We start from the raw sequence: 16,818 nt of genomic DNA, 5'->3' as shown, positions 1-16,818 counted from the left end.
AGTAATTTTTTTGTAAAAACAATATTATTATTTGGGAAGTCAATGAAGATAAGCAACAAAATTTAAGAAATGCGTAACATTGTTACACTATTTCAAAAATATTACTAACCTAAGTCTAACCACACGAAACAAAACCTAACCTGACCTGACCTAATACTATTTAGATGAAATAATCAACTTTAACCTAACCAAATTATCCATATCTGACCTAGTTCTTTTTGAGTTCATATAACCCAGCTGGGCTAGCTTACACCATAATAAACAACTATCGTTTTTCGCAAATCTGTTTTTCCGCTCTTTAGAGAACCGCTGTATCAGTAATTGCTATGACGGGTAAACTGCCATTTCGGGAACTGCTTTTATGATTACCGCTATTATGAAATCCGTTCATACGGGAACTGCTCCTGTGAGGGCTTCCCGAATCTGGCCGGGGCCATCTTGTTATAAACCAAAACCGTTCCCGGTCCCTTTAGAGATCCAGCGTTCATGAGAAGAAGTCACACCCCGCTCACGTGAAGAAAGACTTCCAAGAGAGGAGCTCGAGACTTCTAACAGGGTTGGGAAAGGAGGATGATGGTGGTGTTTCTAAACACCACCATCATCTGGTCTTTCGTCCATCCCACACCAGTCTATACATTCTGGCTTCTATCTCCATCATCATCTTTAAGGTTAAGACTTTCGTGGTGATCGGCTACGGTTACGAGAAACGTCTAGCCTCCCAATGCAGGGCTTTAACCAATGGTTCACGCAATTGCGAGTTTTCTTTTCATTGATGGTGAATCAATCGCTTCATATACCCCAAATCTCCAATAATTGTTAAAGAGGCATACGCTTGAGTTCAAAGGTCAACATTTGCTATGTTTAAAATGATTTTAGGAATAAAGTTTCTTAAAACTATTTAACCAGAATTAAGGTAAATTAATGATGATTAAAATAATTATTAATTATATATATTTATTTAATTATTTAAAGAAAACCTCTTAATTGCGTCTCGACTCGGAGAGGTTTATTTTGGTATCCCAACTTGTCATATAATTCTATTAAATTTTAATCGCTTACAGACGGCACTTGTTACTTTTCTCTTCTGAAGCTTTGATACATGCTAGAATTTACGTGAAAGGACGAAATGTCGCCGACAGAATTTGAATTTATGGGAAATGATCGATATTTTAAATACAAGTATCTAGAATTAGAATTTTCATATCTCAAACGAAAATTTCGATTTCAAAATGATTTTTTTTTAAATTTTAGATACGCACAAGAGACCCCAATAAACGTAACGACACTCGAGGTGAGTTTATCAACATTGGGTTTCAGACAGAATTATTTTCCTAGATTGCAAATAAACTTTTAGCTTTTTTGTCAGGAAACGTGGGAGATGGAGAACACCGTGCCATGTTACAAAATTATTGGCGATTATTTAAGGCGATCCCTCAACATAAAGTAATAAGAATTCAATTCGAGCAATCGCTAGAAACGAGAAAGAATTGCGCTAACGTAAATCATGAACGAAATAGTGAACAATCCAGGACTTAACAGCCGTACATTCACAAGTTGTAACAACAAGGGGATGGAAAGTTAGACGGAGGGGATAAAATTTTGAGAGAAAAAAAAAATTGGGGGGAAAATTTAAGTAGTTATTTCCGGTTTTGCTAACGCCATCTGTGGATGAGTAAATAAAGCATAATATTTGAACGTTTGAAGTCTAATGGAGTAAAACCCGTTATCACCGGTTTATTCTTCTTGAAATTATTGGAATTTGGTCGTTATTTGGGTAAAATTGTTAAGAATAAGCACCATGTGTTTCCATACCGTGGGCTATTATTCATTTCAATAAATAAATAAATAAACTGATAATCGGTAATTACATAAACCGCTTCTCTATTTCGCGTATGCCGCCATAGAAAGCCACCCATTCACGTGACCTTTAATTCTGTCCCTAAAATTACGTAGTTACGCTAGCGTGAATTACGTCATTTTTCGCCGTCTCGTCAGTAACGTCATCAAAATGTAGTTTAACTGAGCCTATCAGAAAACTTTCGTTGCGTGTTGGAGAAAGGGGCTCTATACTAGGCTATGAGACGGACTGAAGCAAATACTAACCGTTCTCAATTCCTACTTCTAAAACAAAATCTATCCCTGGTTAAAAAGAATTTCTGAACAATACCAGAGTGACGTTTACAAAAGACTAACTTGATAGATCGTTTATGAATCTTTAATGAGAGAGAGGCTAAAATAAATAAATAATAAAATTCAACTCACTTTTAAAATTTAGTCAGATTTTCACCCCATATCGGTGACTGGAGACCTCTACTCCTTAAAACACGAAAACTTAAAAGGCGCGAATTTTACTAGGGTTTGGAGAAAAGCTTCCAACATTTGCCGCCACCAAAGATGGTAGAAAGAGGGGGAGTTGAAGCTAGCGGCTTTGGAAAGGCATTTTGGGTGTTCTCGCTTTTCTTTTTTATTTATTTGTTATATTTCCCTTCAAATATCCGGTTAACCGTATTTCAATCAATAAGAGGGCAGAGAAAGATACGCGCGCACACCGGAATCTTCGAGGTAAACTTTCAAAGCGAGAAAACTCCAGCCAAGCCTTCTACTCCGCCTCTTTGTATCCTCTTTGCTCTAAGCATATGTAAGCTCCCTATGGGTTAGGTGGTCTGAGCTAAAATTGAATTTTCTGGACTTTTCTTGTAGAGTATATTACGAAGGGCATAAAATTAGCTTTTTTGATGCTGATAAACTGTTAACAGCACCGGATGTTTTCAACGTAGGTGAAAGAGAGATGTATGGATTAAGTACAAATTTATCATAACTATGGTTTTAGAAAGGAAATATTATCATGATACCCATGCCACGCTCATTTTTCGACCATGGCCGACAGGAGCATTTCACTCCATCTCCGGTTTTCCGCATGACCAAGACTATAATCGTGTCTACCGCCCCGAAGAAAGTCACGTCAACTTCCTTGTCCTTCTTAAATATGGAAACTCAAGTAAACTTTGCTTAACTGCCCAATACATTGTATTATATTCTTGTTTCAAGTAGGTGGTTATTTTGACGGGATTAACCTTGGTGCTTCTGTCACTTTTGCTTGTCGTTCACTCCATCGTAACCAACAAGTACAAGTCGGTGTCCAACAAGAAAGTTGCCAAGAAAATGACCAAGGAAACACTGGAAAATCTCTGGAACAACGCGTCGCTCTTGTGCGCAGAACGTAAGGCATTAAAGCACTCGCTTACAAAATACTTATCCGTCAGTTTCATATTGGGAATCCCATTAGCAGAGATTGCGTTTCCATATAACGAAGGACGGCTAGCACTTTAATAAGACGTATTAATATTTTGTAGCGATTCCCTCCATTTTACCCCACATTACTAGTCGTCTGCTGGCTTCGTCATGGCTGATAGGAGTGACTTTCATTCTGTTTTTCTTGAGTTGTTACTTGCGGACAGAGTTCTCGACGGAAAGCTACAACTGCATTGACACCCTCTCGGACTTGATCAAATCGGGAATTCCACCAACAATGATTGAAGAAGCCGGAACTCTCGAGAATTTGAAATATTTGGTAAATAGGCGTTACCGTATTAATTAAGTTCTCTTCTTCTGACGTCATTTTTTGCGTACTTGTAGGCAGCCCAGGACATGGTAGTTAAGGAATGGCTAGGAGCGCAAGATCAGGAGAAAATTTTCACCAGTCTTATCGATTATATGTCGTTTGACGGATACCGTCCAATTCTATCCGGGGAAAAAGCTTTAATCATAACAGACATGTATCTGACTTGGATGATGGCAGAATTGTTGACGTCCGATTCCGAGGGCAAAGTCGAGCTCTTGGAGGACAATGGAAGTCTTTACTTTTCGCAGCAAGACGTTGGCTTCGAGTACCTACACCTGATTTTCAACACCACCTGGATGAGAAGCTCACCGCAAGTGCACGAAAACCTCCAACTGAGGTCCTTACTATTTTTATCGTAGAATGATTCAAGGGCCTCACGCCTGTTTTATTATAGCCTGGAACCTTTGTTCGAAACGCAAGTTTTCAAATATCTCGAATTTCAAAAGCATCACTTAATTGAAAAAGTCACGTGGAAGAGACCGTTGAAAAGCGCAACTAATTTGGACCTAAGTAGTGTCTTCGTTCCTTTCTTCTTGCTTTACATGCTGTTGTCAGGAACAGTAGCAGCCGTCATCACCGAAATTATCTTCAACCGCTTTGCTTAATAAAATTTTCCTTAAATTCAAAAAGCAGGGGACATTTATTATGTACTGTACTTCTATTGTCACTGAGATTAAAAAGTTGCACTTGAGTGTGAAGTTTACTAGCATTCTTTATATCTTCACATTCTCCCCCTTTTCCGTGTCTTGCTTTTTGTATGGCCAATGTACTCAGCTTTCCAATCCCCTGTAGCGTTTATAAGATCCACGACTTCTTATCTTCCCCCTGGATTGGAAACCCTAATACTGACAAGGGTTGCAACGATAAAGCTTGTTGTTTAATTAACTCTCAATTTACAAAATATTCATTCTTACGAAAGAATGAAACGAAAATAATTCCCGGAATAAAGGATGACGGACTTTGGCGAGGAGCCAGGATTGACAAAGGGCTAAAAGAATCTTCTGGGAGAAAGTGCCACACCACTTGACTTCGATAATAAAATATCCCGCCAAAAATCGTGAAGCCATCTCAATTTATTGAAGCTACTTTGATTTTCCATGATAAGATTAATCTAAAAATCGGGTCGAAAAGTAAATATAAACGACCAAACGTTATGTTTTTTTTTTAAGGTATGTAATGAGACTATGAGAGCCTGTTTGTAGTGGAATCTCAGACCACCTAACCCATGGGCAGGCAAAGCCATGTTAAACCCTCGTTAAAAAATGGCAATGCGTAGCACGCGCCCTCACGCGTCTACCGACCGCAATTTATCGCCAAATGTCCCGTAAATAAAAATTGGTCTGTAATATTTCGGAATATTTTTTAACCAAAGCTTAATGTTAAACAATATCAGAGTGATATTTACAAAAACTAACTTGATAGATCGTTTATGAATCTTTAATGAGAGAGGCTAAAATAAATAAATAATGAACTTTAACTCACTTTTATAATTTAGTAAGATTTTCTCCCCATATCGGTGACTGGAGACCTCTACTCCTTAAAAAACAAAATGGTGCGAATTTTACTAGGGTTTAGTGGAAAACTTCCAACATCCGCCGCCACAGCGCTAGTGTCAGGCGCTGCTCTAAGCAAACCTAGCTCCGTACTTGCCTGTCCATCGGTTAGATGATCTGAGGTGGAATCCAATCGTACACAGAAAAAACGATGTTTAGAATCTAAACGCTTTCCTAAACGGGAAAATGCAACGCCTTTTTAAACACGAACCCTGCCTATACGCATTTAGTTCTGAAATTTTTATTTTTCAAACGCGCATAGATTGAAAAAGTATCTGTTTGAAACGCGTTTAGATTGAAAAGGTTTATGTTTGAAACGCGTTTAGATTGAAAACGTTTATGTTTGAAACGCTTTTAGATTGAAAACTTCTATGTTTGAAACGCGTTTAGATTGAAAACGATTATGTTTGAAACGCGTTTAGATTGAAAACGTTTATGTTTGAAACGCGTTTAGATTGAAAACGTTTATGTTTGAAACGCGTTTAAATTTAAAACGATTATGTTTGAAACGCGTTTAGATTGAAAACGTTTATGTTTGAAACGCGTTTAGATTGAAAACGTTTATGTTTGAAACGCGTTTAGATTGAAAACCTTTATGTTTCAAACGCGTTTAGATTGAAAACATTTAGGTTTGAAACGCGTTTAGATTGAAAACGTTTATGTTTCAAACGCGTTTAGATTGAAAACATTTAGGTTTGAAACGCGTTTAGATTAAAAACGATTATGTTTCAAACGCGTTTAGATTGAAAACGTTTCTGTTTCAAACGCAATTAGATTGAAAACGTTTAGGTTTGAAACGTGTTTAGATTGAAAAGGTTAATGTTTTACCCGCATGTAGTTTTCCAACTTTTATATAAATATGTTGTATAGCTTAAGTAATATATAAACAACTATTTCAAATAATAATATAAAAAATATACGTAATTTGTTAAATGATTTAGGAATGTGGGCGTGTCTATTAAGAAATTTAGTATAAAACCGACTAAGGAAAGGATCAGAATACCCAGTCGATCTTCAAACACCGAGAGATAAACATGGATCCTGAAACTCTACGTAGAACGTTGAATGAACTGACTATAAATAGACCCTGGCCGTTACGTTTAATGTATGAGTTTTATTTCTTCCTGCGAATAGATCCGTTGTACGGACCTCAGACTCTACCACAACTCGTAGTGCAGGGTGACTTAAATGCTATTCAAGCTTGCCTCGACTTACTCGAGTATATGAAAACAGTTGCTAGAGGACCAGAGGACTGTAATACCTTAGAAGAATTATAAAAAACCGTCTTGGTTTGGACCAAGGCCGAAAAAACAAACGATATGTTTGAGGTTTATCCATTGACTGAAGTTTCAGATATTGAAATTTTTTTCTAGTTATTTTTATCCACTCAATCCTTAATCAATATTTATTTCAATCAACTGATTTTACTGTTAATCGATCTAGTCCCTCTAAATTAATCGAAAAAATTACATATCTACGCTTTTTCGGTAGGATTGCACTTTATCTAACTAACTCAACTAACAGCAGTTACTGACTAATTAGACCACGTGGAGTTCGGAAAAAATAGTAAAAAAATAGTAAAAAAATTCTAAACCCGCCGCAGTTGGTCAAAAATATTTTTGAAAATTTTAAAATTGCATGTATTTACCATAACCCCGGGCCCCGAGAATTCCAGAAAAACCAAACTCCGTCGTCTGCAGCCGAGCTCGATCTTGCCAAATGGACCCGCGACGAAAATAGTGTTATAGCTTATTCTAGATCTTACTAAGAAAAGGTAAATCTACAAAAATTATGAGATTTATGCTAATAATATTTGAAAAGGTGGATTTTAATTATTTTAATTGAGAAAAAAATTGGGAAAAGGTCTCATTTTATTTGAGTTGTAAAAGAAGTAAGCATCAAAATTTTGGAAAAGGCGGATTTTAGTTGAGAAATATTTCAGAAAAGGTTGCATTCTATTTGGGTTGTAAATGAAGTAATCATCTAGTTTTTGCAAGAGGCTTCAAATAATTTGGGAAGCAAATGAACGTAAAGACAAAATTATGGAAAATTACGCGAATTATTTGGAAATTAATGGTAATATTTGGAAAAGGCGTCATATTTTACAGCAATATTTTGGAAAAGGCGTCATATATTACAGCAATATTTTGGAAAAGGCGTCATGTTTTACAGCAATATTTTGGAAAAGGCGTCATATTTTACGGCAATATTTTGGAAAAGGCGTCATATTTTACGGGAATATTTGGAAAAGGCGTTATATTTTACGGCAATATTTGGAAAAGGCGTCATATTTTACGGCAATATTTTGGAAAAGGCGTCATATTTTACGGCAATATTTTGGAAAAGGCGTCATATTTTACGGCAATATTTTGGAAAAGGCGTCATATTTTACGGCAATATTTTGGAAAAGGCGTCATATTTTACGGCAATATTTTGGAAAAGGCGTCATATTTTACGGTAATATTTTGGAAAAGGCGTCATATTTTACGGCAATATTTTGGAAAAGGCGTCAAATTTTACCGCAATATTTTGGAAAAGGCGTCAAATTTTACAGCAATATTTTGGACAAAGTGTCAAATTTTACAGCAATATTTTGAAAAAGGCGTCATATTTTAACGCAATATTTTGGAAAAGGCGTCAAATTTTACAGCAATATTTTGAAAAAGGCGTCTTATTCTTTTTGAAATATCTAAACACAAACAGCGATATTTTGGAAAGGGTTTCAAATTACCTGGGAAGAACTAAATACAATTAGAAATTCCAAATATATTTATGGTTATGCAGTAATGTGTGGCACTTAACGTTACCCGAGAAACACCACTTGGAGGTGGCCACACTTCGTTTCTCATGGAGAGTTTTTTATGGCAGGTCCCCTTGCCGACTGCCGGCTTCAATATCCTGGGGAGTTTTCATTTGTCAGGCCCCCCTACCTATATAATGTCGACCTCATTGCCCTGAAAAAATCAAAACTCCTCAGTACATTGAGGTCGACAGTATATAGGTAGGGGGGCCTGCCAAATGAAAACTCCCCAGGATATTGAATCCCCTTGCCTACAGCCTTAAACGAAGAAAACCGACCTCACTCATCGATGAGTTCAACCGTGTTTTCTTCGGTTTGACCATCAATAAGGAATGCCGGCTGTGTCTCTGGATTCAGAGCGTTCAACTCTTCCTCCGACACGCCAATTTCAATTAGTTCAAGGCCTTTTTTCCCTGGACCAGGATAGCATGCCTTGACGTCTTCCAGGAACCGACGGAAGTTGGTTCCAGGAGGAAGCCAATTGCCATCTTGGTCCTTGAAAAAAAGACACCTGTACCAATATGTGGCCATATAACTATTCAACGCCCGGTCAGTTCTGTAGGACTTAATGCTCGCCTTCAAATGTCGGTTTCTGTTTTCGATGTTATTCGTATGAGCACGTGAATCTTCCGAATTCACGAACCCATACTTATGCAAAACAGTCAGATGCTCCCGAAATCCCATCAAAGTGCAATTCATGTACATCGGGGTGCCATCTGACACTATCACTGACCCCGGAGCTATGTATTTCGCCATTTGGGTCCACAAAACGGCCCTGGACTTATTCCTGACCTTCAAAAAAGACCATCTTTCGTATCTCTGCAATAGATACCAAAGATACAAATGGTCTCTCCGGCCAATTGAGCCCCGCGGTGGTACTTTCTAGAGTGCAAGTATGTTTCGTCCACCTCTACGAACAATCCTGGTCCTCCAATCTGCACCTTGTCGGCCCTGTTCGAAATGACAATCTCAGCCACCTCGCGACACATGGAAAAGTAATCCACGACGGTATGGCTGGCACATTCACTGTGGATTATAGCGTCAGATACGCTCATTTTGGAAACCCACAGGAACACGAGGAAGAGATTGTCGGTAACCGACAGGTTTTGATTGTAAAACCAGGTGTTTTTCGAGGGGACGAAAGCCTTCGTGCACTCGACCGCCAAATACTCTGGTACCTTCTTTTTGGATGTTTTTAAGGCCTTGCGCGAGACTGGGCTGCGGAACATCTTATCGAATAGCCAAATCGGCTTTGGGCATTGCCAACCCCAACAAGATATCCATTTAATTCCCCATCATCGTTTTTATTCCCACATCCGCAAGGTGTCTTTCCTTCATTGAAGGATTCCAGACGCGGGACAAGCTCCAAAGAAAGTACTAGGGCAATGGCATCCCTCTCTGACCGCGCCTTTAGGCCATCATCCATCCCGGGAAAAAACCCTCCCCAATTCTTCAAGGAAACCATTTTAAAAAAATGTTCCTCATTACCCAAAATTTGGGTTTTCATACGCCTCGTTTTCCAAATTAGCATGAGCCATTTAGAAATTAAACCTAATAAACCCCCAGAAAATATAATTTGACAGCAGTAATAATTATCTCTCAAGAAAGCCTCTTCAAAAAAACCCGTCTAATCACGTTGAAAATCAACGAGTCTCTGCTCAGTAAGTTCTCGTTTCCATGGCAACCCGCGAGGCGGGAAGAGGCGCGAATCGAGGGGAGGCGTTAAGGGGCGGCCAGCGGATTCAGTGACCGTTTTAGCGGGGAAGGAATACCATATAATTCAAAGGTATTAAAGGTAAGGTTAGGTTAGGTTAGCTTACTTATTAGCTAATTTACCACCTTTTCCAAAATTTCTGTTTGCGATTAGGCCTAGTTAACTTTTAAATACTTCCCAAAAGTTTAATGCTATTTTTAGAAACTAAAATATCGCTAATGTAATTTTCGCCATTTCTCGCTTATATTATCCTTTTCCTTAGTTTTGGCATTTCTAATTTTTCTTTACGCAATATTATGAATACGGCATATTATGAAAGATTGAGTGCATAATGCGTTTAGTCTATAGCGGTAAGTACATGCAATTTTAAAATTTTCAAAAAATTTTTTGACCAACTTGCGGCGGGTTTAGAATTTTTTTACTATTTTTTCCGAACTCCCTGTGGTCTAATTAGTCAGTAACTGCTGTTAGTTGAGTTAGTTAGATAAAGTGCAATCCTACCGCTTTTTCAAGAGCAATTACATTTTCCGAAAACATTTTATCATGAAATTAATTATTTTGAAGGGAGTACGTGTTGAGAAATCAGTATTGAATATTTGAAACAGCACCACTGTTACTTATATTTCTAAATTAAACAATCCACTCTTGGTAACAAATAATTTATAAAACGTAATATCATATACGGACTGTTTCACCAGGAAAAAAATTGTTTTAACGAATCTTTTCCAACGTGATTACGTTGAGAGAATCTGTGCTGATGTAAACATGGAAATTCCTCTACATTGGCCTAGTTTAAGGAAATATATCACACATCTTCACAATTAGTAGAATTTTAGTGAGATTAACAAATAATGAAACCCTGTATACCTCCTATATTTGTTGGTAGCAGAAAACGAAGCAGACTGCGTATTTTTGTAATACAGAGCTGGAAATGAGCTTTTTTATCTTTAAAGGGGAAAGACACTATAACGACTATATTACATAGACAAACTAAAATACAACTTAAGCCTTGGCCGTAAAGAACGTTCAAAAACTTACTTTTAATGATATAAAAACCTCTGTTAACTGTAATTATTTACCTGAATTACTTTTCTAGACGAAAATTCGACCTGATAACGACGTATTTATTATTAAGGGTGCTACAGTTAATTAGAAAATACATATAAAGGTGCTCAAGCTCGGATGAAATACCAAAGTAATTTGTCAGCGTCTACTGCTAGATAGTCTGACCCAAAAGTAATTTTTGACGTACTTTCAGAATTAACTAAAATTAACATACTTAGAGTTAATTGATTTAAATTAAACTAGCCGATAGCACACCTTGAATTGTTAATTCAACAGTATTCCGAAAAGTAACTTCGCTGTAGTTTTTCTGTTCGCGGTGGGGGTAAATCACGAAAAACGCCATGTTAATCTCCATAGGAAATTTAGTTAAAGCATGTGAATTTTGCTTTAACGTTACAATAGGGTGTCAAGTCATATCTACAAGGGCCTACCATCCCTGTAGAATTGGAAAACCTAAGGAATCTAATTCCTAGTCCCTTTATAACTGAATACGCAGATCGCCTAGCGAAACGACATGCCCTTACAAAGTTTTCTATGGAATTCCGTAAGAAAATGTCTTAGGAAAACCTTAAGAAACGTCTTAAGAAATCGTAAGGAAAATTGCGGAAAATTGTCCCCATTTTCATTAGAAATACATAGAAATTCCTTTTATGATTCCCAAGAAATTCCAAGAGTATTCCTAAAGAAATTCCAAGAGTATTCCTAAAGAAATTCCAAGAGTATTCCTAAAGAAATTCCAAGAGTATTCCTAAAGAAATTCCAAGAGTATTCCTAAAGAAATTCCAAGAGTATTCCTAAAGAAATTCCAAAAGTATTACTAAAGAAATTCCAAAAGTATTACTAAAGAAATTCCAAAAGTATTCCTAGAGAAATTCCAAAAATATCCCAAAAGAAAATCCAAAAATATTCCTAAAGAAATTCCAAAAGCATTCCTAAAGAAATTCCAAAAGCATTCCTAAAGAAATTCCAAAAGCATTCCTAAAGAAATTCCATAAGTATTCCTTATGAAATTCCAAAAGTATTCCTAAAGAAATTCTAAAACTATTCCTTAAGAAATTCTAAAACTATTCCTAAAGAAATTCTAAAACTATTCCTAAATAAATTCTAAAACTATTCCTAAAGAAATTCTAAAACTATTCCTAAAGAAATTCTAAAACTATTCCTAAAGAAATTCTAAAACTATTCCTAAAGAAATTCTAAAACTATTCCAAAAGAAATTCTAAAACTATTCCTAAAGAAATTCTAAAACTATTCCTATAGGAAAGGAAGTTGTTACTAATGTCCAACTGAACAAGGCGCTCCACTCCGACTGCTCCTGGCGGCGCCCACAGAAATGACAAATCCCAAATAAGTCAAGCGCCCAGATACAAAATTATCTTTGGCATTCGAATAAATTTAAAATCACTGAATTTAATGTTTTATCAATTTTATTAAATGTTCAATGACCATTATTTAATAATTAAAAATTAGTAACTATTCATACATGAACTTCTAAACTAATTATCATTAAAAAAATATATAACTTGTAAAAATATGACAAGCATCGCTTTGGACCAGCTACACGTATAATATTCGGCCAAGTTTAAATAAAATTGTCTACAGTTCCTTCATATAATGCACTTGGTTATAATATTGGCAATATTGTTATTATTATCCCGATTTTTTGTGTTATAGCCAAGTGACAATATTTTGTATATAATGTATATAAAATTCAAACATATTTATATGAAACTTGGTCATACATGGGATTCAAGAACTTTTGTGTAGCAGTTCTAAAGCAACGCTTTGCAAATTTTCGAACGTTAGTGTTTTTGTTAGGATCTCACTTCTTTTCATAGGTATAGTTTTTATAGTGAGAAATAGAAAAATATTAAAGGAAAAAATGACTATTTTTAAATTTTTTCTTACTTTATATATTAAATACAAAATAAATCTCAAATTTTAGGTTTCTACCTCTTGGGTGAATGATCTAGACATGTGAGTCGGTAATATACGGACGGTAAATTACCGGTAATTTACCAAATACCGCGTAAATTACCGTTTTATATCTTACCGTAATTTTACAATGGTAATTTACCGGTAAATTACGGCGGTAAATTACCGTGGTAAATTACCAAACATTTTTAGTACGCATTAAATGTTCATTTTACACTTAAATGATCAATCATTTCTTTGTTTACTTCCAAAATGACTCACCAGGCGCTATTCGCTAGTCAGTACTTGCAAAGCTGCGCCAGAAATTAGTCTTTTAATAAATATTTAATTAGAAATCAGACTAGAAAGGCCAAGGCTGCCGTCTTGGTAGCAAAGGCCGCAAATACGTGTAAAGGAGTCAGATAGTGCTCACAATTAAACTTTGTTTTAAGTAATGCATTGTAAGCACAGGAAAATATAAATTACCAAAAATTACCGACTGAACGGTAATTTTTGTTTTCCCAAAACTTCAATCGGTAATTTACCTGTAATTTATCGGTAAATTACCGTTTTTAAAAATTACGGTAATTTCACATCTCTAGGTGAATCAATGAATAATTGACTTAAGTTAATTCGTCAACAATATTAGGTGCAAACTTGTAATTTGCGATAGATGCAGGCCCAATAAGTTCTCTTAGTCTGTGAAATTCCAAAATTTTACCTTTAAGCAGAAAAAAGATACCAGGACTTAAAAGTGCCCACACTCTTAAAAAAAAGTATTTTGAAGCTACAACAAAATATCTCCGCGACCTTTTTAGTACCCATGAACGTATTCTATTAGTTGTCTCACAGCGCGGATATTAAATGATTTCGAAAAAGGTATTATGGAAATATATGGTAAATAATGACCATATAAGATATATAATGAAACCTTTTAGATTTTCAGCGCTTCCGGTGGCATGGAATCGTACCCTGGAAGTAGAAAGGGACTTAACAGATCCCTTTAGAAGGAGTTTTTTTATGGTATTGGTTTTCTTCCCTAGATTCAAATTTCAATTTCAAGCTTCCTTGCTAGTTTGTGGGTTTTATTTGACACCTAATTCGGTAGCACCATGAGTTAATAATATGTTAGCTCCCTATAAGTTACTCAGGCAATTCATTTTTATACTCCAGCGTTTTCTCCCGCGCCGCCGGCTTCCCAATTATATGCGGCGCTCTGCGGCCGCCACGTGAACGAAAATATTATTTACTCTTCTTTCCGGTTTTTCCCCGGAAGCGCGTGTAGTGGAAGCTAGCCAATGATATCGGAGCTATTTAAGCAGCCGAATATTTCGCTCAGTAGCCTCGGTTAAGAAAACAGTTAAGAGATCAGTGGATTGGATTTAGCTCAGTTGTATAATTTTCTGGTTTCAAGTCACAATAACAACTCTTATCTTTAGTATTCTTGATCAATATCGGTAAATTGCATTGAGTTCCTGCATTTTTTTGTCTCAGTACTGACACAAACGCCATGATTTAATGCTAAATTGTTAAAACATAAACATTCACGACTAAACACTCCCTTGGTGAAAAAGCAGCCGACGACTCGAGGTCAAGGAGCCGTACGAGCGGGATTTTTTTTTCGACAAGAGAGCGCAACATTCGGATTTTTTTCCCGCGCGGGCGAAATGAGAAGAAATCGCTCGATACATTAAGCCTATGGAGCCTGAGTAACTTATAGGTAGCTAACATATTATTCACTCATAGTAGCACAGAATACCTTTAAAAGTATATTTTAGAACCTTTTTGAGTGTTAACAGGGTCCCCTTTTCGGTAATAAGGAGTACCTTTAAAAGTTTTATTCTGAAATTTGTTGAGGTTTAAATGATACCCATTACGGTATCACAAAATACTTTGTAGTCCTCAAAAATACCTTCTTTTAGAGGTATTTTAGAGTACCTTTATAGGTACGTCTGGGGATGGATCGAAAAATACCTTTAAAGGTACAAGACAGTACGGTTAACTTTTACAGTGTAAGTTGCTAAGAGAAAAGAGTGTTTAGAGTGCCTAATTTGGTGGACCCGCAGCTGTGCACCCAGATATTTTCCCTCCCAATGAGTTGATGAATTTTTCTAGGGGCCCGACTCATATTCATTCCCGGGGCCCGCAAAGTCTTTCGACGGCCCTGTCACCATTCAATTTCATTTGATAATCTAATTCTTCTCTCAGGCGTTTGTTCTTTTCTTTCAGTTTCAGGACTTTTTTTTCAATCTGGGCGTCTGTACCTTAAATTCAGTGTGAGAAATATTAAGCTTGGAACACAAATCTAATTCGAGAATCGAATTGGTACTAAAAATGTACACGTTAAATAATTTCTAACTTATAATTGTTTCACCAGAAGCGTAGCAAGGTGGCAGTTTTGATTAGTTTAGTGTACCATTATATCTCTTATAATGCCAGCCTTCGATATTTGTGCTGATTCCTTTCTCCGATCAAAATGGGGAGATTCCATTAGATCGAACCTCCGAGGACTGCACTTGACGAATGTGATAATTGTCACGTTTATCCGATAGTAATGGAGTTGCAAAGAATTAAATTTTCAAACGATTTGAAGTTTTATGTAAATATAAGGGAAAGGTGAAATATGCAATAATCCGTGTCATTTGCTTTGATATTATTGTAAAATGATTTTTGTAAAGAGCAATTTGTATTTAATTAAGGGTAAATGAGCATGCTACAGTAAATTGTTGTGATATTATCGGGTATTATTGGATTTTTAATGAAAGTTTCGTAAATAAATCTCACAACGTATTAGGAAAACTGACAAGATTTAAACACCTTCAATGTCATCTTCGATAATCCAGCACACCTTTCACGGTTGAACACCTAATATTTCCAAGGTGTTCAAGAATGAACAATTGCGTTCAAATTTGAATACCCATTGAACGTTTTTTTCTTAGAGTGAATATTGCTTTGGTTGTAAAGGGACTGTTCACACCTAAAAAATCGGGTTTTTGACCTCCCTCCCCCTTTGACACACATAATCACATGAATTTATTCAATCTCCCTATAATAAGGTAACATAAATCTTATTTCCCTCAAATAAAACTAGCCAAAAACTATAAGAAAATGTGAAATTTTTCCAAAGCGGACAAGCACTCGATATTCACACTTTAGGGGTTATAAAATGAAACAGTTCCCTTTTGTTTGGATCAAATATTTAAGTGATTTTTTAGCTTTTTTGAGTCACGTTTCTGAATAAAACTCCTTCATCTGAGTCCCAAATCGTCACAATTCGACGCGTGACGTAATTTATGAACGACCCCCAACACATTTCGGTTCTAGCAATTTTGAGCCTATTTCCCACACTTCTTTATGACAACGCTATTACACTATATATACACCGTACAATTCGACTAAATGAAATTCGATATTCTAACCTAGCTAGGGTTTTAATTACGTGCTTATTATCAAAAGATATAACTTACTAAATGCCAATAATTTTCCAGGAGCACACTCTTCGTTATTGTCCCATTTAATGTGGGTAACTGTGTTTATGTACTTAATAATCTGGGCCGCAATTTCAATTACAAGTTTTTTGTCCACAATTCTTCCAATTTCGTAATTATCATATTTTTCTTCATCAAACCATTTGACGAGAAAATGAAGAGAATTCTTCGCTTTTCTTGTCGACCTTTTAGATAATAAGTAATTCAGAAAATCCGAAATGACACGACCTTCTCTCGCGTTCGACGCGCTTTGAATCCAAAAATCAACTGACAAAAAAAGCGCCAAATCGCAAATTTCACAACCGAATTCAACATACTAAGAGAAAGCAGTGTTGTTCAATACCACAAAACAGCGTTATAGCAAGCCATGATGGGCTTAAGAAGCCCCCGTTCGAGCATGATGTCTCTAAATTCGGACAAAGGTGTGTTTGAAGAGTTGAGGGGGGAGTAAGACATCTGAAAAGAGGGGGTTTCCAAGAATTCCTGCTATTGACTCTACACGTAAGGACGAGAAATGTTGCATTTAGATAATATTTTTGCATTATTTTACTAATTTGAAATCAATTTGACAAAGTGATTTGAAAGATGTTATGAAAATTGTATATCAATATGTTAAATTTCATTAATTGTAAAATTTTGCGATTTTATTTTTTAATATTGAG

At 36.2% G+C, this 16,818-nt stretch overlaps 2 protein-coding genes and 1 long non-coding RNA gene across 3 annotated transcripts in view; 1 reads left to right on the top strand and 2 right to left on the bottom strand.

Annotated features, from left to right (window-relative positions):
• LOC149670955 (nose resistant to fluoxetine protein 6-like) overlaps positions 1 to 16,525 on the bottom strand; it is a 92,219-nt gene extending 75,694 nt beyond the window's left edge. The window contains exons 1-2 of the mRNA XM_089840486.1: positions 16,500 to 16,525; positions 16,136 to 16,404 (exon numbers count right to left, since the gene is read on the bottom strand). Of these exons, the coding sequence (XP_089696612.1) occupies positions 16,136 to 16,404; positions 16,500 to 16,525 (295 nt within the window). The remainder of the gene's footprint in view (positions 1 to 16,135; positions 16,405 to 16,499) is intronic.
• Positions 1,072 to 4,260, top strand: LOC149670957 (uncharacterized). Its single transcript, XM_089840506.1, has 9 exons — positions 1,072 to 1,179; positions 1,252 to 1,291; positions 1,367 to 1,443; positions 2,701 to 2,773; positions 2,831 to 2,998; positions 3,052 to 3,220; positions 3,354 to 3,571; positions 3,637 to 3,959; positions 4,017 to 4,260. The coding sequence occupies exons 1-9, from the start codon at positions 1,127 to 1,129 to the stop codon at positions 4,225 to 4,227; spliced, it is 1,332 nt and encodes a 443-aa protein (XP_089696632.1). The 5' UTR covers positions 1,072 to 1,126; the 3' UTR covers positions 4,228 to 4,260.
• LOC149670956 (uncharacterized) lies at positions 10,419 to 11,010 on the bottom strand. Its single transcript, XR_016367190.1, has 3 exons — positions 10,769 to 11,010; positions 10,557 to 10,634; positions 10,419 to 10,466 (listed from the first exon to the last, which is right to left on the bottom strand). It is a non-coding gene; the product is annotated as an uncharacterized LOC149670956 (long non-coding RNA).
• Positions 16,526 to 16,818: the final 293 nt, after the last annotated feature.

This window comes from Phalangium opilio, unplaced genomic scaffold (assembly GCF_054372755.1).
Source record: "Phalangium opilio isolate 3A_F unplaced genomic scaffold, DU_Popi_V2 ptg000054l_1, whole genome shotgun sequence".
Taxonomy (NCBI): Eukaryota; Metazoa; Arthropoda; class Arachnida; order Opiliones; family Phalangiidae; genus Phalangium; species Phalangium opilio.
This window is presented reverse-complemented; position numbering and strand designations above follow the sequence as displayed.

Excerpts from the sequence above, each read along its gene's own strand:
- LOC149670957 (XM_089840506.1), top strand. The coding sequence starts at position 1,127 with ATGTCGCCGACAGAATTTGAATTTATGGGAAATGATCGATATTTTAAA. Across the intron at positions 1,180-1,251 it reads GATCGATATTTTAAATACAA|ATACGCACAAGAGACCCCAA; the intron begins GTATCTAGAATT and ends TTTAAATTTTAG. Across the intron at positions 2,999-3,051 it reads TCTTAAATATGGAAACTCAA|GTGGTTATTTTGACGGGATT; the intron begins GTAAACTTTGCT and ends TGTTTCAAGTAG.